Source organism: Jaculus jaculus, chromosome 7 (genome assembly GCF_020740685.1).
Source record: "Jaculus jaculus isolate mJacJac1 chromosome 7, mJacJac1.mat.Y.cur, whole genome shotgun sequence".
Classification (NCBI taxonomy): domain Eukaryota; kingdom Metazoa; phylum Chordata; class Mammalia; order Rodentia; family Dipodidae; genus Jaculus; species Jaculus jaculus.
This window is the reverse complement of record NC_059108.1, coordinates 49,715,363-49,736,924: the sequence shown is the minus strand read 5'-3', so window position 1 is coordinate 49,736,924 and position 21,562 is coordinate 49,715,363. Positions and strand designations below refer to the sequence as shown.

Here is a 21,562-nt window from a genome sequence, read left to right as displayed (position 1 = left end):
ACTTAGGAATGGGATGGGTAATCCATTTGTTCATGGTCATCCCTGGGTGCCCATATCCACTCTTGGAGCAAGACCTTTTGACTAAAATGGGGACACAAATCCATTTCAACACTGAGGAAGTATAGGTTCTTAACCAGAATAGTCCTATACATGTGTTAACTGTGTCACTGGAGGAAGAATATAAACTCTACACCACTCCCTCCCAAGCCACCCTTGAAAGCCCATACCTGAGGAAACTATGGCAAAGGATTCCAGGTGTAGGGGCAGAAAGAAATCAGACTGAGCTGGCCAAACACTGGGCCCCAATCATGGTCCAACTGAGGGCTAATGCCAGCTCAATCCAAATCCACCAATATCCTCTGCCCCGAGAGGCCAAACTGGGAATAACACCTCACATAAACCAACTTGGGAATAAGGGATATTAGTCCCTTGTCAGTCCACCTGGAATATTCCTCTCCTGCCAGTTTAAAAAACAAAAACAAAAACAAAAACACTCCAATGACTACCGGCCTGTGCAGGATCTAAGGGAAATTAATTAATGGGTGGAAGACGTCCACCCCACAGTGCTGAACTCGTACACTCTGCTAAGCACTCTGTCACCTGAGCACAATATGTACATGGTGCTGGACCTCAAGGACACATTCTTCAGTCTGCCACTGGCCGCAGCCCATCAACATCTGTTTGCCTTTGAATGGAGCGATCCAGAACGTGGATTCAATGGAGAGCTGACTTGGATCAGGCTGCCACAAGGATTTCAAAACTCACCCACCATCTTTGATGAGGCACTCCATGAGGATCTGGGTGAGTACCATCAGGCCCATCCCCAAATAACCCTCTTGCAGTAATGTGGATGATCTTCTTATAGCAGCCTAAGATGAAGAAACCTGCTGCTCAGCCACATGGGCCTTGCTGAGAGAATTGGACCACATGGGGTATCACATGGGGTATCATGTTTCAGCCAGAAAGGCACAGCTCTGCCAGAGGGAAGTAACACACCTTGGGTACATACTCAAGGGGGGACACCTGTTGTCTTAAGTCCACAAAGAGATAATCCTCAACATTCCTCACCCTAGATCTCAGCAACAGGTACATGAGTTCTTGGGGTCAGCAGGGTTTTAGAGACTCTGGATACCCAGATTCACAGAGATTGCCAAGCCTCTCTATGAGGCCACAAGGGGACAGGAAAATTCCCTTGAATGGACCCCACAAAGGGAAAAGGCCTTCCTCCAGTTGAAAAAGGCCCTCCTTGAAGCCCTGGCATTAGCTTTGTCGATATCCACAAACCTTTCCACCTTTACATTGATGAGAACAAAGGCATAACTAAAGGGGTACTGACTCCAACTCCTGGCCCTTGGAAGAGGCCAGTTCCTTATCTATCAAAGAAATACACCTAGTGGCAATGGAATGACCCCCATGCCTCCAAATAATAGCAGCCTCCGTCTTACTGGTCAAACATTCAGATAAATTGACTTTGGGCCAAACCCTGAGAGTGACTACTCCTCATGCTATTGAAGGAGTGCTAAAGCAGCCCCTGACAGGTGGCTAACCAATGCCAGACTGACTCATTATCAGGCTCTTGTTCTCAACCCCCCACAGGTTCAATTTGCCATCAATCAGGCCTTCAATCCCGCAATGCTGTTACCAACCCAGATCTAGACTGCCCCATACATGACTGCTTAGAGATCTTGAGCAGTTTATAAGAGACCCAAACAGATCTCAAGGATGTTCCCCTTAAAGGGACAGAGCTGACCAGATGGAAGCAGCTTCCTTAAGGATCGTGTTCGGTATGCAGGAGCTGCAGTGACAATGGAAGAAACAATTGTATAATCAGAAGCCCTCCCTCCAGGTATGTCTGCCCAGAAAGCTGAACTGATAGCCCTGACCAAGGCCTTACAGATGGGCCAAGGAAAGAAACTTAATATCTATACTGGCAGCCGTTAAGCTTTTACAAAGGTTTATGTTCATGGGGCCATTTATAAAGAAAGGGGACTATTGATAGCAGAAGGAAAAGCCATTTAAAAGAAACAGGAGAGCTGGGCGTGGTGGCACATGCCTTTAATCCCAGCACTCGGGAGGCAGAGGTAGGAGGATCACCGTGAGTTCAAGGCCACCCTGACACTCCATAGTGAATTCAAAGTCAGCCTGGGCTAGAGTGAGGCCCTACCTCAAAAAAACAAAAAAACAAAAAAACAAAAAAAGAAAAGAAAAGAAACAGGAAATTCTGGACCTCTTTCAGGCTATATGGCTCCACAGAGAGGTAGCAATCATACACTGCCCTGGTTACCAGAAAGGGGAGGATCCTATTTCCAAAGGGAACAACAGGGTTGACAAGGTGGTTCAAGAGGCAGCCCTCCAAGTCACCACTAACCTAGTGGAAAAATTACCTCCAATGGTGGCGCCCACCTTGCCAGAAACACCAAACTACACTGATTTAAAACTATGCAGGATTGAGACCTGCACAGCAGCCTATAAAGAACAAGGATGGTATAAGACTCCTAATGGAATGATTATCCTCCCATCAGACTTTGCTAGCCAACTCATCAGACAAATACATCAGAATACTCATCTAGGACAACAGAAGATTAAGGACTTACTTAAATGGGCACACCTTAAAGTTTTTGACTTAAGACAAAAAAACAACAAAAGCCATAACCCGATGCCATGCCTGACACCTAGTAAATGCAAAAAGCGGAGTTTCTCAGTCAGGAAGTAGGGAAAGGGGAACCCAACGAGGAATAAATTGGAAAACTGACTTTACAGAAATAACCTAGTTTGTATGGGTACAGGTATTCACTAGTGTTTATAGATACCTTTTCAGGATGGTCTGAAGCCTTTCCAACCAAGAATGAGACAGCTTCAACTGTGGCTAAAAAACTATTAGAAGACATCATTCCAAAGTATGTTTACCTGTTCTTTTGGGATCAGACAATGGGCCAGCCATCATCTTGCAGGTAACCCAGGCTGTAGTTAAAATTGTGTAAACTAATTGGAAGCTTCATTGTGTGTATCATCACCAGAATTCAGGACAGGTAGAAAGAATGAATCAGACCTTAAAGGAGACCCTAACTAAGTTAATCCTTGAAACTGGCAGTGACTGGGTATCTCTCCTTCCCTTTGCCCTTTTCCAAGTTCAAAACTCACCCTATATAATGAGGCTGACTCCCTTTGAAATTATGTATGCAAGACTCCCACCCTTCTTACCTAATATAAAAGCAAAACTGTTAACTGAATTTGATGACAAGAGATTCCTGTCCTCCTTACAAGCTTTATTCCAAGTACAAGAACAACTCTGACCTCAGCTACAGGCCATTTCTAAAAAGACACCTTCACCCACACCCCCACAGATTCAATCCAGTAGATCTAGTGCTCATAAAGAGAGACACGGGAGAGACACTCTTAAACGTGGCTGGAAAGGACCCTACACTGTGAACCTGACCACTCCAACTGCAATCAAAGTGGATGGAGTTCCTACCTAGATACACCACTCTCACGTGAAGCAAACCACCTGGATGACTGCACCCTTGAAAAACCTGGACTGTGGCATGCTGTTGCATATCCACGAGACCCACTCAAAATAAGGATTCATAAGCTAAAAACTAAGACTTAATGATGGCTAAATCTTTTCAGGTAATGATAATCTCTTGTTACTTAATAACCTCTATAGTTGCAAACCCACATCAACCCTATAATCTCACATGGATGCTCACTAATACGGATACAGGGAAAACAGTCAACTCTACTTCCCATTTAGCACCTCCTGAAACCCAGTTTCCAAATTTAATATTTGATTTATGTGACTTAGTGGGAAACTCCTGGGATTATTCATACATAGATGATGACAAAGAACTCCCTCCCTACCCAGCCTATGGATGTAACTCACCTGATACCCAAGCTAATATAAATGGACATGTTTTGTATGGATGCCCCAGTCACAATAGAAACCCCAAGCAACAAGCTAATTGTGATGGCCCAGAATCATATTACTGTGGCTCATGGGGATGTAAGTCCACAGGAACTCTCTCTCCCCCCACCCCCAAAAGACAGATCACATCACTATTACCAGAATCATGGTTCCAAAGATATAATCAGCTACTGACAAGGGGGAAATTGTCACTAAATGGGAACTTGGTAAAAACTGGGGATTAAGGTTATACATATCAGGAAAGGAGCCCAGGGACATTATTCACCCTATGACTTCATGTCCAACCATTAGAGACCACTCAGGACGCTGAAGTACCTGTTGGACCAAATCCTGTTCTGGCCTTACCTCCCATCCTATATCAGCCCAATCCTTGATAGTTCCTTTGCCGGGAGCGCCAACATGCCCTTGGCTATGCCACCTCCCAAGGTTTCAGACGCTTTCCCAGCATTTGAGTTAGAGTTATTCAGTTTCACCTATGGGTTCCTTAAATCCACTACTAACCTCACTATGGAGGACTGTTGACTTTGCTTAGACCCACGACCCCCTTACTATACAGGCTGGGCCACTACAGGAATTCTGTCAACCCCAATGAGAGGCCCACCATGATGTTCATGGAGAAAGTCCCCAGTCCAGATCTTACCCTACAATCTGTCACTGGGAAAGGACTATGTGTACTAGGTGCAGGAGGAGAACTTTCCCCAACTCAAACATCTCTGTAATCACACTCCTACTGCAGACACTGGTAACTTCTATCTGATGCCTCCTAATGGAACTTGGTTTACATGCACTACAGGACTAAGTCCTTGTATTCACCCCTAGATCCTTCAAAACACTACTGGTCTATATATACTAGTTACTCTGTTTCCTCAGGTTTACTACCTCCCCTTTGATGATTACATAGAAACCCTAAAATAATGTCATTATAGATGAAAACGTGATTTTGGAATATCAGCAATCCTTCCTTCTTACAACTTTGATAGGGACTGGTATAGCTGTGGGACTGGTACTGGTACTACGGCCCTAATTAAAGCAGGCCAGACTTATCAGGTCTTGATTAACCTAACAGATTCCGATCTTGCCTAATTAGAAAAGTCAGTCTGTCACTTAGAATGGTCCCTGGATTCACTGGCTGAGGTGGTACTACAAAAAAAGAAGGGGACTAGACTTACTTTTCCTACAGCAAGAGGGACTCTGTCAGGCTTTAGGAGAGCAATGTTGTTTCTATGTCAACAATTCAGGTGTTATTAGGGATAGCCTGGCCATAGTCCAGAAGAGACTAAAAAAAGGGCCAAAATTAAACAAGAAAATCAAAGCTAGTACGAGTCATTATTCAACTGGTCCCAGCTAACGACACTGATCTCCTCCCTCACAGGCCCACTTATTCTCCTGTTGTTTCCTCTTACTTGTAGACCATGTATCATCAAAGCATTAATTAAATTTATTAAAGAACACTTAGCCACAGTACAACTAATGGTCCCAAGACAATATCCTCTTCTGGAAACATCTCAAACATTTGAGATGAGACCATTTTCAAGGGGGGAATGAAAGAACTAAATCGACACCATGACAGGCTTCAGTGAAACACCTCCCAGGCTAGGCTTAAAATTACAACAAAGGGCCATTAATCAGTGACTGTCCCGGCCAGAGAAAACCTGAGTCACTTCCTGGAAATTCAAGGCCTCTGGACCCCAACCAATCAAGGATGTGCAGATGTAATTGTAGACCAATCATAATAAGGGTTACCTCACCTACTCAGAATTCCCCTTAAACCCCCCAAGTTTGGTAGAGCTTAGAACCAATCAAATGCAACCCTTGCTCAAATTAGCCAATCAAACTGTAAAACTAATTGCCTGCCAAAACCTTTCGTAGTTATGCTGAAAGGAGCCTGCAAAATAAACGCTCTTTGCTTTTACTTTTTGAGTCTGAAGTCTTTCTTCAGCAATTCTCGAACCCTAACACTACCAGGTTCCTGGACGCTCAAGCCTGTAGTCTGCTATTGTTGGACTGTTGTAAACTAATCCAATAAATTCCCTTTTAATACAATTCATTCTATTGGTTCTGTTCCTCTAGAGAACCCTGACTAATACACTAGGTAAGCAACCTAATTTCTGGGTCTCCATTTCCTTACTCATCAAGTGGGGATGAACAGTCAGTTCTCCAGAGGACTGAGACATAATCTGCAAAAGCATATAGGAACTACTAAACAAATGCTGGTTCTTTCTCTTAGCCTTCTGGCCAGAAACAGCAATGGCTGAGCAAGAGTGGCTTCACTCATGTTAACTGATGACAGCATTAGTGTTTTGTAGCATGATTATTCATATTAAACATATAGATTCACTCACTTCTGACAAAGCTGGTTGAAAAGAATTTTAGGAGAAAGTGGTCCCTTTTCAGTGTCCTTCATGCTATGAAGAAACAGGAACAAGGCTGAGGTCAGTGGTCCAGGACTCGAAAGTTCCACCACTAATGGGTCCTTTGAAAAACATGATCAACATTATGTCAGAAATATATAATTTTAAGATAAAACATTAAAAGCCTGAGTTTTATTTTGTTTAAATGGCGGGAACTAAATTGCCTCCAGTGCATCAAGTTTTACTCCTTCAGATATAATTTAATCCAGCACTTGGGAGGCAGAGGTAGGAGGATCACTGTGAGTTCAAGGTCACCCTGAAATTACATAGTGAATTCCAGGTCAGCCTGTGCTAGAGTAAAACCCTACCTGAAAACAACTCCCCCCCCCCCAAAAAAAGGTACAAAACAGAATTAAATGCCTTGGTCTGAAAAGCACAGGTATTTTCATATCTTCTGCTTTTCACCTAACTTGAGTCAAAGCACCAATCCTGACTTGCTTATTACTCCCACCCAAGGACCTGTACAAATGCTGACCACCAAGGTCATAAACTAATTGGCTTAGAAACTATGGGGTGGCGCAAACTGACTGGCTAACACCTTGCGGGCTCCTGATATTAAAAAATGATTGGTCTAATGCACAGGCTTTGTTAGAAACCCTATAAAAACTGTCCTGTTCCTGCATTCGGGGCTCTGCAGTCCTCTACCCCTGTGCGGTGTACGACTGTGGGCCCCAGCGCGCTTGGAATAAAATCCTCTTGCAGTTTGCATCAAGACCGCTTCTCGTGAGTGATTTGGGGTGTTGCCATATCCGGGCAGAGCATGGGGTCCCCCTCCCGGTATTCCTTCAATACCTGTCTCTCCATGAACTCTTCTGAAAGTAAAATTACTAATCTACTTACTACTTATGCATCTTCACAAATATTCAGTTACACTTACTAGCAGAACTCCACAACTTTCTGTTCACCCAAATACTACAATAACAAACACTGGTGAATTGTACAACAATTTGCATATTGTTTCCCTCTTTGTTTGTTTATTTATTTACTTATTTATTTGAGAGCGACAGACAGAGAGAGAAAAAGAGAGAGAGAATAGGTGCACCAGGGCCTCCAGCCACTGCAAATGAACTCCAGACGAGTGCACCCCCTTGTGCATCTGGCTAACATGAGTCCTGGGGAATCAAGCCTCAAACCTAGGCTTCACAGGCAAGTGTTTAACTGCTAAGCCATCTCTCCAGCCCCTGTCTCCCTCTTCAAAGGAGAAGAGCATAAAGCTTAATGGAAGTTACACTGTGTGAGGGATTAATGCACTTCAGACCTTTATTTCCCATGAACTTTTTGTTTTGTTTTGTTTTTCATTTTGGCCAAGAGAGAAGGGATATTGGAACTTCTAAATGGCAGTGTGGCCTTGTTTTTGTGTGCTAAGACAAAGTTATGAAATGGTCTTGACTTGTCTCATCTTCACATGTCTCCAAAGAGCCCTAGTCTCAGGTTGCCTTCTTTTGACTTTAGTGGTATGGCTAGGATGTGGATGTTAGGCCCACTCTGGAGTATCAAGATTGCTCTTTTTTGTTTGTTTTTCCTCTCTCATTTAGCTTAAAAATCTAACATCAAATTAGAATTAAAAAGCCTTCATAGTGCTGACTATTTAAATCTAATTTTAGAAAATAAAACCACTACATTTAAATATTTTATTTATTTGAGAGAGGGGCAGATAAGAGAGAACAGGCATGCCAGGGCCTCTAGCCACTGCAAACAAACTCCAAATGCATACACCACCTTGTGCCTCTGGCTTATGTGGGTAACTGGGAATCAAATCTGGGTCCTTAGGCTTCACAGACAAGCACCTTAACTGCTAATCTCTCTAGCCCTCAGAATGCTATATTTAAATAAACATCACCATTAATTACAAAACAGGTATTGTTAGCAGGGCATGGTGGTGCGGGCCTTTAATCCCAGCACTTGGGAGGCTGAGGGAGGAGGATGCTGTGAGTTCGAGGCCACCCTGAGACAACATAGAGAATTCTAGGTCAGCCTGGGCTACAGTGATACCCTACTTTGAAAAATCAAAATATAAATAAATAAATGAACAGTCTACTCTCCCTTTAAAAAGAAAAAAAGGCATGCCAGACCCTTTGCTCAACAAAAGTCAAGACCCTTTTGCTTTTTCCAGTATGTCTGTTTAAAAATTGCCTCAATTTTTACTTTTTTGTCTACGATAGATCTGAACGGTATCTTAAAGTTATAGTTTCTGAAAATTTCTATCTGATTATTTTTACAGAATACTTTTGAGTCATTATTTCTTGTCCTTAGAGTACTGCCCCATGACAGTTGGAAAATAAAAAAGGTGTACTTGACACTGTCAGTGGCTGGTCTGAGAGCAGACAGCAGTACTTCTTACTCACCAGCTGAGACTCTGAAGAAAGAGAAATCTTGAATTTGGTGCCATCGTCTTTTATTTCATTCATCAGTTCAGTAAGAATGTGAGTCTGTGCCAAGTTCTAAACCAAAGCAAAAGTAAAGTCTTCTGACTCAGTTTATGAAATGAATGTTCTCTCCAAGTTTCAAATCTTGTCTAGCATAACAAAAATACCTATTAAAATTCTTACAGTTACACTGAACACAATTTACATTTACTAAATGTCACTACTACTGATAAAGCCATGATTAAACAGAAGGTTTTTCAGAAGCACTGTGTGAAAAGAAGGTACATGTATGTGTATGACAAAGGCCAATGATGGCCCAAAGCAAAGACAAAGTAAATTTCTAGAGCAATATTTAATAGCCACTTACTTAGTGGTCAATGCTCATAAAAATTAAGTGAAATGGTTGTTTACATTTTACATATCTTTCTGATGACTCCTACCTGAATGACTGCATTAAAAAAGCAAGTATTTCCTAAATTTGTGATTCCTTTTACAGAGGGCACACTGCTGCTTTTTCTTCCCTTCTTTATTTCACCCATTTCACGTTTATCTTCACACAGTTTTAGGATTCTAGAAAATGCTCCTGCAAGTTAAAGAAAATATAACTGGAATGAATTGTAAAATTAAATATGTCCTCTGACAACTTAAATGTTATTTAAAATTAAACAAGACCATCTCCTTGAATTAATGTTCTTGAAAGACTAGAAACACATGTCAGGTTTTATATTTTATTGGTATTAGGATTAATTTAAACTCATTTTAATATATAGATCAGTACCTCACATCCCATCACAGAATAATTCCAGATGAACTCTTAAAGTGTAAAGGAAATAGCTGAAACAAAAGCACTTCTAAATGTCATTACTGACAAAAAGGAATAATGACTCCTTTAGCAGAAAAAAAATAATACAACAGCTAAGTTTGGGCAGCAAAATGTAAAATGAGCCTATAACAAGAGAATGAGGAAGAGCTCAAAACATTTATTGAAATAAATCAAACTACAAGGCTGGGGAGATGTCCCCATGGGTAGGAGCACTTGCTGCAAAAGCCCCACCCATGAAAAATAGGAGGTGTGGCCTCCCATTTCTATAACCCCAATGCTAAGTGGATAGAGACAAGAGGATCACCAGGGCTGAACAGTCTAGGCGAGAAATGGAAGTGAGCTCCATGCTCAGTGAGAACCTCAAGGAAGAGCAACAAAACATCAAACATCTTCCTCTGGCCTCCACAGGTGTGTACACAGCACACATATCTGTACATACACAATAAAACAAAACACTAGCACTCTGCTGAAATGGTTCTTGGAGCTGTCCAGCATAGAATAATTAGAACATCAAAGAAAATAAAGATAGATCATTACAGAATGCAAATTGATAAATATATTTTTATTTATTTACTTTTAAAAATCAGTGGTGTATTTGCATGGAACCAAAAGAAAGCTGTAAAATCCAACATCCTATGAGGCTTATAATTTAATTACTGATTCAGTTTTTTATGTTTGTTTATTTATTTGAAAGTGAAAGACAGAGAAAAAGAGAGAGAGACAGAGAGGAGAATGGGCGTGCCAGGGCCTCAAGCCACTGCAAATGAACTCCAGGCGCATGTTCCCCCTTGTGCACCTGGCTAAGTGGGTCCTAGGGAATCGACCCTTGAATCGGGGTCCTTAGACTTCACAGGCAAGCACTTAACCATTAAGCCATCTCTCCAGCCCCTGATTCAGTTTTTTGTTTGGTTTATTTTTCAAGATAGTGACTCTCGGCCAGGTTGACCTGGAACTCACTTTGTAGTCCCAGGCTGGCCTCCAACGCATGGCGATCCTCCTACTTCTGCCTACAGAGTGCTGGGATTAAAGACATGTGCCACCATACCTGGCTGATACAGTTTTGAAAATGGTAGTGTTTTGGTTTTCTCCCTAACTTGAGGGTGGTACTATTTCATATTTCAGGCATGTGCCTTAGCCCCTAAGCCATCTCTCTAGCCCTCAAAGTCACATTTCTTTGTGTTGAATATCTGGAGCAAGAGCATTTCCATTAGATTGATTGTATGATGTATTCTTGGTTCAAATGATATTTGATAGTTGGGAACTGTTTTCTTCCTCTTAAGGCTTGTCTTTTTAAAACCTTTCTTTTGTTTCCCACTTGGCAATGGAGACATTTCTAACAGTTGCTTTAGCATCTAGTCTTGGACTCTCAGGACTTCCATGAGAAACTTGGTTTTCTGCCAGCATATCTGCCTCAGTCGTGATGGGAGTTTCTTCTGGCTCACTGTCTGAAGTGGAAAGGCTGCCATAGCTGCCCATGAGAGAACACAGGGCTGGCATCACTTCCTTAGGCATAGCAGCCTGCTGTGGATTCTCCTCCTTATCAGAGTCAGTATTTATCAAAGCACCCGGCTTAGAATCACAGAAGTGATGTCCTAACCCAACAACTGTTTTCTGTCTTAACATCATCACTTTTCTATTTGTGATGTTTACTGGGACTTCTGATCTTTCCCATGTGAATGTCTAGACATGCCCTTCATCTTTCTGTACAGGAGCATGCGTATTTCTCCAATGGAACTAGATAATCTTCTCTCATGGGCACAAAAAACACAATCTACTTTAGGACATTTTGTATGTTCAGACATGTGTTTTGCATACTCTTCTTGATTTTTAAAACCAAAATCACAGGTATCACAAGAGAAGTAAAAAAACTGGTTCCTTTCTTTTCTTTTCTTCTTCCTGTTTTCTGTCAGGAGGCAAACCGAAGTCAGTGAAGTTTGCATCACATTTCCGTGAAAAATAAGGTGTAAGGGGAGTTGTAGGGCTTCACATGCTGAGGAAAACCATCAGGAGACTGCCTCCAGTGCCAGGGTGTGGAAGCCTAGAAGTATTGGGCAGGCTGTACATGGAGCAGCTGAGGCCAAGAATCCATGGGTGCATGGGAATTGAAAAGGAGCTGTGCCCCAGATAAGAAGCTGAGGATCAAAGAGGGGTAGTGCCCTTGGGTCTCTGAGTGGGGCTACACTTTATTGCCAGGGTTTGCCCCCAAAAGGAGGCAACAGTGATGGCAGTATGCCCCACAGCATCCAGAGTGGTCCTGTGGTGGGCGCCACTGCCCATCAGGTTCAGCAGGAGTCGGTAATATATGCTTAAATAAGGAAAAATGGTGAAAGTAATTCCTAATAAGAGGATAACTAGTAAACAGAAGAAATGAGGAATCAAGAAAATTATCATCTTGTTGGGGTGATTTCGTTTTTTATTATTCTTTTAACTTCTCTTGAGTTTAAAAGCCCTCAAAATTCAAAGTTAAAAAAAATTAACAGAACAATAATATGATACAAAAAAGTAAAATAGCTAAGTGTAAGATATATAAGTATACATTTTGGGCTTACCAGTATGTGTAACTAGTACAGATGTGAATACTACATTCTTCATTCATGTTTCAAGACAATGTAAGAATTCTTCACATTCATGAATTTACATGGTGGGCATACCTATGTAATTGTAGCTTATTCACTGAGTCAAATCATTTTATACTCATCCTTCAGTATCCCCAGGGCATTGTTCCAGTACCCCAAAGCCACGGATGCTCAAATCCCTCATAAGACAACTTATGTAGGACTTCTGGTTAAGGTGGCGGCTTAGGAACCACACCAAAGTAGCCTAGGGGAGAAAAAGCCAAAGAATACCCAGCAAAATACACACTTTTACTAAAAAGTGAGGTGCATAAGAAATTAAAATGGCAGCAGAGAAGTAGGAAAGATCCAGAGCATTGAGCACCCACACAGGCAGTCCTAATCAGCGACTCTGGCTCCAGCTCCACCATTGGCAGCTCCGGCTCCAGCAGCAGCGAATCCAGCAGTGGCAGCAGCAGCTCCAGCTCCAGCAGCAGCAATGGAGGCAACAGCAGCAGGATTTTTCACTGAATGTGTACATTGTTTAGTAAAATTTTAGAATCTATCTGTATTTTGTTCCACTCAGCCTACTTGAATACTCCCATAGCAGGCAAACCCAACACCTAGGAACACCTTTGTAGATACTCTGAGAGCCACACCAAACACCTTAAGCTCCTACCCTGAAGATATATAACATCAGATTGACTGATACAGCTAAGAATACCCAGCTAACTAGAAAATCTAAGCATTAACTTAATCCAAGATGCAAAAATATATACATTATAACACTAGACACACTAAAAATCAAAACAATATAAATCCACCAAAAACTACTAATGCATCAGAAATGACCTCCAGTGAGAACAAGTTAGAGGAAATGCCTGAGAAAGATTTCAAAAGAATGATTGTAAATATGTTCAAAGAAGTCAAAGAAGAAATCAAAGAGGAAATCAAAGGAAACAAAGAAGACACAGGACACTAATTGAATGAAATAAATAAGTCAATACAAGACATAAATAAAGAAATACAAATAGTAATAAAGAAAAACCAGTCAGAATTACTGGCAATGAAGAACACAGATAATGAAATGAAAAACTCTATAGAAAATCTCACCAGTAGAATGGATGAAGGAGAGGACAGAATATCTAAGCTAGAAGACCAGATGGCAGATCTAATACAGTCCAACAAAGAGAAAGACAAACTAATAGAAAAGTATGAATGGGATTCTCAAGACATTTGGGACTCTATGAAAAGATCAAACATGAGAATTCAGGGCATAGTAGAAGGAGAAGAATTTCACTCCAAAGGCATACTAGGCATCTTCAACAAAATCATAGAAGAAAACTTCCCCCAAATTGGGAAAGAGGTGCCAATGCAGATAGAGGAAGCCTTTAGAACCCCAGCCAGACAAAACCTGGAAAGAACCTCTCCTTGCCATAATATACTCAAACTACCAAACATACAATCCAAAGAAAAAATACTGAAAGCAGTCAAGAAAGAAAAATCAAGTTACCTACAAAGGCAAGCCCATCAGGATTACAGCAGATTACTCAACACAAACTTTAAAAGCCAGAAGGAATTAGAGTGATGTATTCCAACTTCTGAAAGATAACAACTGTCAACCAAGGTTACTTTATCCTGCAAAGCTATCCATTCAAATAGATGGAGAAATAAGGACATTCTATGACAAAAGGAAGCTAAAGGAGTATTTGAAGATAAAACCAGCTCTACAGAAAATACTGGGAAGAATCCTCCATGCCAAAGAGAAGGAAAAGCACACATATAGGGCACCTGGAAAAAAACAAACAATTATCAAATACTAGTTAACACAAGAGAGCAAAGGTAGAACATAAATACACATCTTTCAATAATATCTCTTAATATCAACAGCTCAATGCCCCAACCAAAAGACATACGTTTGCAGACTGGGTAAAAAAGCAGGATCCTACAATTTGTGGTCTCCAAGAAACTCACCTTTCTACAAAGGATGGACATTATCTTAGGATGAAAGGATGGAAAATGGTGTTTCAAGCAAATTGGTAGACTTCAGTGCAATGTTAGTCAAGAAAGATAAGGAAGGTCACTTTATATTGATCAAGGGTACACTGCAACAGGAGGACATTACAATCCTAAACATATATGCACCTAACATGGGTGCTCCCAAATTCATCAAACAAACGCTATTAGAACTAAGGTCAGAGATAACACCAGTACTGGGGGACTTTAACAGCCCACTCTCATCAATTGACAGGTCATCCCGGGAAAAGTTATCATTATTTGCAGATGACATGATTCTATATATACAGGACCCTAAAGACTCTACCAGCAAACTGTTAGAGCTGTAGTAGGATACAAAATAAATACACAGAAATCAGTAGCCTTTATATATGCTAACAACAAACACACAAAGGATGAAATCAGAGAATCACTCCCATTCACAATTGCATCAAAGAAAATAAAGTACCTTGAAATAAACCTAACCAAGGAAGTAAAGGACCTCTACAATGAAAACTTTAAAACACTCAAGTAAGAAATTGCAGAGGACACAAGGAAATGGAAAAATATCCCTTGTTCCAGGACCAGAAGTATCAATATTGTGAAAATTGCAATTTTACCAAAAGCAATCTACACATTTAATGCAATCCCCATCAAAATTCCAAAGGTGTTCTTCACGGAAATAGAAAAAACAATCCAAAAATTCATTTGGAATCACAAAAAACCCTTGAATATCTAAAATAATACTGAGCAACAAAAATGAGGCTGGGGGGGCTGGAGAGATGGCTTAGCGGTTAAGCGCTTGCCTGTGAAGCCTAAGGACCCCAGTTCGAGGCTCGGTTCCCCAGGTCCCACGTTATCCAGATGCACAAGGGGGCACAAGCTTCTGGAGTTCATTTGCAGAGGCTGGAAGCCCTGGCGTGCCCATTCTCTCTCTCTCCCTCTATCTGTCTTTCTCTCTGTGTCTGTTGCTCTCAAATAAATAAATAAAAATTTAAAAAAAAAAATGAGGCTGGTGGTATCATCATACCTGATTTTAACCTATACTAAAGAGCCATAGTAACAAAAACAACATGGTACAGGCACAAAAGTAGATACGTAGATCAATTGAACAGAATAGAGGAGCGAGATGCAAGTCCAGGTAGCTATAGCCCCCTTATATTCAATAAAAATGCCAAAAATACTCATTGGAGAAAAGACAGCCTCTTAAGCAAATGGTGCTGGGAAAACTGGATATTTATCTGTAGAAAGATGAAAAAAGATTCTTTTCTCTCTCCATGCACAAGAATTAACACTAAATGGATTAAAGACCTTAATATCAGGCCTGAAACTCTGAAACTGCTAGAAGAAAAAGTAGGGGAAACCCTTCAACATATTGGTCTTGGCAAAGACTTTCTGAATATAACCCCAATTGCTCAGGCAGTAGAGCCACAGATTGACTGCTGGGACATCATGAAATTACAAAGATTTTATACAGCAAAGGACACTGTGAATAAAGCAAAGAGGCAACCTACAGAATGGGAAAAAATCTTTGCCAGCTATACATCTGATAGAGGATTAATATCTAGGATATACAAAGAACTCAAAAAATTAAATAAGAAATCAAACAAGCCAATTAAAAAATGGGCTATGGAACTAAATAGAATTCTCAGAAGAAGAAATACAAATGGTGTATAAGCATCTAAAAAAATGTTCTACATCCCTAGTCATCAGGGAAATGCAGATTAAAACTATGTTGAGATTCCATCTCACTCCTATCAGATTGGCTACCATTATGAAAACAAATGACCATAAATGCTGGTGAGGATGTGGAAAAAGAGGAACCCTTCTACACTGTTGGTGGGAATGAAATCTGGTCCAGCCATTGTGGAAATCATTGTGGAGGTTCCTAAAGCAGCTAACGAATGATCTACCATATGACCCAGCTATAGCACTCCTAGGCATATATCCTAAGGACTCATCTCGTTTCCTCAGAAGTACGTGCTCAACCATGTTTATTGCTGCTCAATTTACAATAGCTGGGAAATGGAACCAGCCTAGATGCCCCTCAACTGATGAATGGATAATGAAGATATGGCACATTTATACAATGGAGTTCTACACAGCAGTAAAGAAATATGAAATTATTGTGAAAAGGCAAAAAAAAAGAAATATGAAGTTATGAAATTTGCAGGAAAATGGATGGATCTGGAAAGGATTATACTAAGTGTGGTAACTCAGGCCCAGAAAGCAAGTGTCGCATGATCTCCCTTGTATGTGGATCCTAGCTACAGATGACTGGACTTCTGTATGAGAAGGAAAAAACTCAGTAGCAGAGGCCAGTAAGCTAGAAAAGAGATAGAAGGGAAGAGAAAGGAAGGGAGTGGGGTACTTCATAGGATGGTATTGTATATATGTAAGTACAAAAATACATTAATGGGGGTGAAAAGGCCCAAAAGGAGGAATGGGGAAGAGATTGAGTAAAGGAAAGGTGGAGGAACAGCTAATCAAAATCTAAGAGGATATAAATAAAACATATGTAATCCTACTTTTTGGACAATGGAACACTCAGGAGCCGTAGATAGGTGCTATAAAATTTTCAGTGCCAGGGATGGGATATCTTCCAGTGAGTTGTTGGCCAGGGAGATCCCTGATGCTCCCAAAACATTATGGTCCATTGCCGAGGCCCTTGGTTTCCTACCAGAAATAGGTGGTAAGACCCTACTGCTGAAGACTCCATATACACTGAGAAATCTTGCTGGAACTGAGCTGATAAGCTCCTCCATGTAGACCAGCTGACAGAAAGCTGGAAGAAGCCATTCTGCATGCAGTTCAATGGGAGAAAGAGAAATCACCAGTGAAGATACTCAAGAGTGGACACTGCAAGCCTTGTAATTGGCCAGCCAGGCCAAATGAGCCAAAGGCTGCAATAGTGGCGTGTCTGTTATGGGGGAAACCAACTGTCCTCTAGTTGGACTGGAGGACCACTCCATGGGAAGGGAATACATCCCTGATACTGAAAACTTAAAACGGGTAGTCATGAGCCCTAGGGGTGTAACGTCTGCAGTTGTCTGGCCAAATGTATATACTATGCTTATCAAACTGCCCAGTAAGCACTTCTGTTAATGTTCACATATTAATATATTAATGCTACTATTATATATTATATATTATAATATTATATATTAATGCTTATATTAATGCTACTCTCACTTTTGGTAGAGAATCTTCTCTTTTCAGTGACCTTGGGAACGACTCAGAAGGTATCATGGTGATGGAAAGAAATGACTGCAGTGCTCAGTACTGCAATATCTCTATCACACCTTCCAAGGCTCAGGGTCTAATGCAGAAGAGGTGGCGGAAAGAATGTAAGAGCCGAAGGGAGGGCAGCAATCCATACAACATGCTCCCTCCAGATACAAAATGGCCTGGATAGCCATGGCCTCACAGTGCCTGAGACTACCTGCATAAAACCATCATAAGAGGAGGAAAAGATCAAGACATCAAAAGTAAAAGAGAGACTGATTGAGATGGGGAGGGGGTATGATGGAGAGTGGAGTTTCAAAAGGGCAAGTGGGGAGAGGGAGGGTATTACCACAGGGTATTTTTTATAATCATGGAAGTTGTTAATAAAATAAATGGAGAAGAGATAAATTATGTACAACCTTTAGTTCACTTTAAATCTCCTTTAGATCATTTTTATTAGCTAATACAATGTAAATGTAAAAATGCTATCATGATTAAGGAATAATGACAAGACAAAAGTCTGTTCATGTTGAGAACAGATGCACATTTTCATGTACAGGCATATCACCTCAACACTCCTGATCTAGTCAGATGTATTTTTTTCTTCCCAAATATGTTCACTTGCTGTGGATTAAATATGTGGATGTTGAACCCACAGACACAGAGTGGGGGGGCATCTGTAGTGTCCAATTCTTAAGTATTTCAGTTTTACCTGGACAGTCTGTAAATTTCTTTCAGCCCTCAGAACTTACAGAATCCAGGCAGGGAGAAAATAAAGAGGAGGAAAGGCAAATTTATTCAACCCTGCAAATGAGTATAAAGGGAACATAAAATAAGTCAGCTACTGATGAGAAATACTATACAAACAAGGAATCCTGGCATGGGTTCCGGCTTGGGTTGCAGGCAAAATAATCTGCCTCTTATTAACATCTGGGATTCCAAATCTTACTTTTTCTGTTGCTAAAAGATGGGATTCCAATCATTTTGTTTTTTTAAAGAGACTTAAGATGAAAGAATAAACCCAAGCTTCATCCCCTCTTTTAAAGCAAGGCAGTGAACTGACTTCTGTTTTTATGACAGTCTCACACAGATTAATGATTTTCTCAAGGTCATAAATGATAGGATACTGTTCTATTGTAAATTCACAGCCACATATTACAAATTCATAACCATTTTACAACCTAAATTCTCACCAATGACTTTCATTCAACTGAAATAATTATAAGACAACAGGACAAGGGTCTTGAGATTTGGGTGTGTGCACACCTGAATGAATGATCATTAAAAGTATTCCCTTGCTTTTTACTTTCTTAGTGAGTGGTTGTTCTAATGTTTTGTAGCTTTCAACCTGAAAGCATGTTAGGGAGAAATAAATCACAGAATGTAATATAGGTAAATACAATGACTTGGAAAAATATTCCCAGAAATAAATTCTATTTTAATTTTACAAAAGCAAATAACATTTTAAGAACTATAATATGCAAATAATTTATATATCTGTATACTACATTTACCCATCAGTTTTCAAAACATCTGGGATAACATCCCAAAGTAAACAATGTTCACAAGACCATCTGGACAAAACTGCAGGCAAAAAAAAAAAAAAAGCATAAACATATGGAAAAACAGATTTTTCCCTTCCCTTCAGCAGTAAGAGATGACAAATGTCAAACCTAGATATCTCCACGCTTCACTGTGCGGCGCTTTTCAGCACCACCTGGCTCTCCATGCAGAGCCACCAAATATAGACAGCATTGCCAGAAAGAACATGTCCACAGGGCAATGGCAATAAACAGTATATTTCATGCTTAAATAGCCACTTGACACAAGTGGCCAAGGTTTATTTGCTGACTCTTACATGTAGTCTGTGGAAAAGTATTTAAGATGAACAATATTAGACTTGTATATTAAACACATTAGATGACTTAACTAGAAATGTAAAACTAGCTTTTAGAAAATATTAATATACAAATTTTATGGATAACTAAACTATAAAGAGTAAGCACAGAATTCCAAGGCTACTGAATTTAAAAGGATTTAATCTACTTTTATCTACACTGCCATCAGATATCTCTTGTGTACATCATCAAATAACAGAGACCTAGAATGCAAAGAACATGGAAGAAAACTTTAGGCATTCTAGCTATTTTTAAAATACTTTATTTATTTATTTATTTATTTGCAAGGAGAGAGAGAAAGAAGGAACACATGGGCACACCAGAGTCTTCTGCCACTGCATACAAACTCCAGAGGCATGCACCACTTAGTGTATCTGTCTTTATGTGGGAACTTGGGAATTGAACCCAAGCTATCAGGCTTTGCAAGCAAGTACTTTAACTGCTGGGCCATCTTGCTAGGCCTTTAAAAATATTTTTATGGGGGCTGTAGAGATGATTCAGTGGATAAGGCACTTACCTACAAAGCCTAACAACCCAAGTTCAATTCCCTGGTACCCACGTAAAGCCAGATGCACAAAGCAGTGCATGCATCTGGCGTCTATTTGCAGTGGCTGGAGGCCCTGGCATACCCATTATCTCTGACTCTTTCTCAAATAAATAAATATTGATTTAAGAGAGAGTATAGGTACACCAGGATTTCATACTGCCATGAAAAAACTCGGGAAACAGAACCCAGGCCATTAGGTTTTGCATGCAAGTACCTGTAATCTCTGAGCCACCTCTTCAGCCTTACCTACCATTTTGGTTTTGGTTTGGCAGTGCTGAGGATCAAACCCAGACCCTACATTGTTCTACAACCCCAGCCCTCTGAGTACTTTTTATAGTGCTTCTTTATACCTGTGCAGCTTACCTTAGAAGCCTGTCATCTAAGCACTCATATAGCAGCTGAGCAGCTCAATCAGCCTGGTAGGTTTTGTACAGACCTCAGGTCTTACAAGATTAAAAACTACCTGAAAAGCCAGGTAAGCAAAATCATCTTCATCATAAGTATTAACTCAAATCTCTTACCATAAGCCAGGTAGAGTGGCTCATGTTTTTTATTTTATTTTATTTTATTTTATTTTATTTTATTTTATTTTATTTTATTTTATTTTATTTTATTTTCGAGGTAGGGTCTTGCTCTAACCCAGGCCGACCTGGAATTGACTATGTAGTCTCAGGGTGGCCTCAATAGCTCATGCTTTTTATCCCAGCACTCAGAAGGATGAGGTAAGAGGAATGTCATGAGTTCAAGGTTAGGCTGGGTTACAGGAGAACCTGTCTTAAAATAAATAAACAAATAATAATAAGCTGAGATAAACACCACCTCTGATAATCATCCTCATTTTAAAAATGATGATAAAAGACTAGCCTAAATCTCCTACATCTTCCCTCCCTCCCTTTCCCCCTCTCCCCTCTATCTCTCTCCTCTCTAACTCTTGAATATTAGTTATGTTCTTCCTCAATTTCTTAGTGGACACTGACCTGTAACCCCCACTACCAGCTTGGGCCTACCATCCACAATGAGCTTTTGATCAGAGAAACCTACAAGGTTTCCCAAAACAATGACAGACTTCTGTCAGAGTACTTGATGACCCACCAAAGGCCAGTGGTAAGACCCTATTGCTGAAGACTCCATATGCAGCTGACACGTAAAATGGAACGTCATGGCTGGAAGCCAGGAGAGAGTCAGTCCCCAGACAGTCAGCGTGTCTAGTGCCAGAAGGTGCTACATAGGCGACTGGGGGAAATGACCAAGATCTGTCCAAGCAACTCATTGTTTAACCTAATTAGCAACAAATAACCTGAGGTGATGCCCACACAAGTGCAATAGTGGTACACAGCCATGGTGAGGAACCAATTGCTCTTGATTTGGCTAACTGATCCACTCAGTGGTACTAGACCCATAGCTGGAGCTGGGAAACAAGTCAGAACCATACCCAAACACAAGCCCACTCTACAATAGCAAGCTGCCATCAATCATGGGGTATAAGAGGGCCTACTCCTATCAAACTCTCTATCAAAAAAGTAAGTGTTGGGCTGGAGAGATGGCTTAGCGGTTAAGCGCTTGCCTGTGAAGCCTAAGGACCCCGGTTCGAGGCTCGGTTCCCCAGGTCCCACGTTAGCCAGATGCACAAGGGGGCGCACGCGTCTGGAGTTCGTTTGCAGAGGCTGGAAGCCCTGGCACGCCCATTCTCTCTCTCTCCCTCTGTCTTTCTCTCTGTGTCTGTCGCTCTCAAATAAATAAAAAAATAAATTAAATAAATAAATAAATAAAATTTTTAAAAAAAGGCATGTGCTACCATGTCTGGCTTCTTAATTCTTTAAAAA

General features: G+C 40.7%; 1 protein-coding gene and 1 pseudogene across 5 annotated transcripts in view; both read right to left on the bottom strand.

The window, feature by feature from the left end:
* Window positions 1-21,562, bottom strand: part of Usp45 (ubiquitin specific peptidase 45) — a 122,385-nt gene that overhangs the window by 56,633 nt on the left and 44,190 nt on the right. For 4 of the 5 annotated variants that reach the window (XM_045155013.1, XM_045155011.1, XM_045155012.1 and 1 more), the window contains exons 6-8: window positions 9,140-9,282; window positions 8,679-8,774; window positions 6,265-6,395 (exon numbers count right to left, since the gene is read on the bottom strand). In XM_045155013.1, the coding sequence (XP_045010948.1) occupies window positions 6,265-6,395; window positions 8,679-8,774; window positions 9,140-9,282 (370 nt within the window). Of the gene's footprint in view, window positions 1-6,264; window positions 6,396-8,678; window positions 8,775-9,139; window positions 9,283-21,562 lie in introns of those variants that run through there. The other variant, XM_045155014.1, reaches the window with a different exon arrangement.
* LOC123462129 lies at window positions 10,674-12,118 on the bottom strand (annotated as a pseudogene).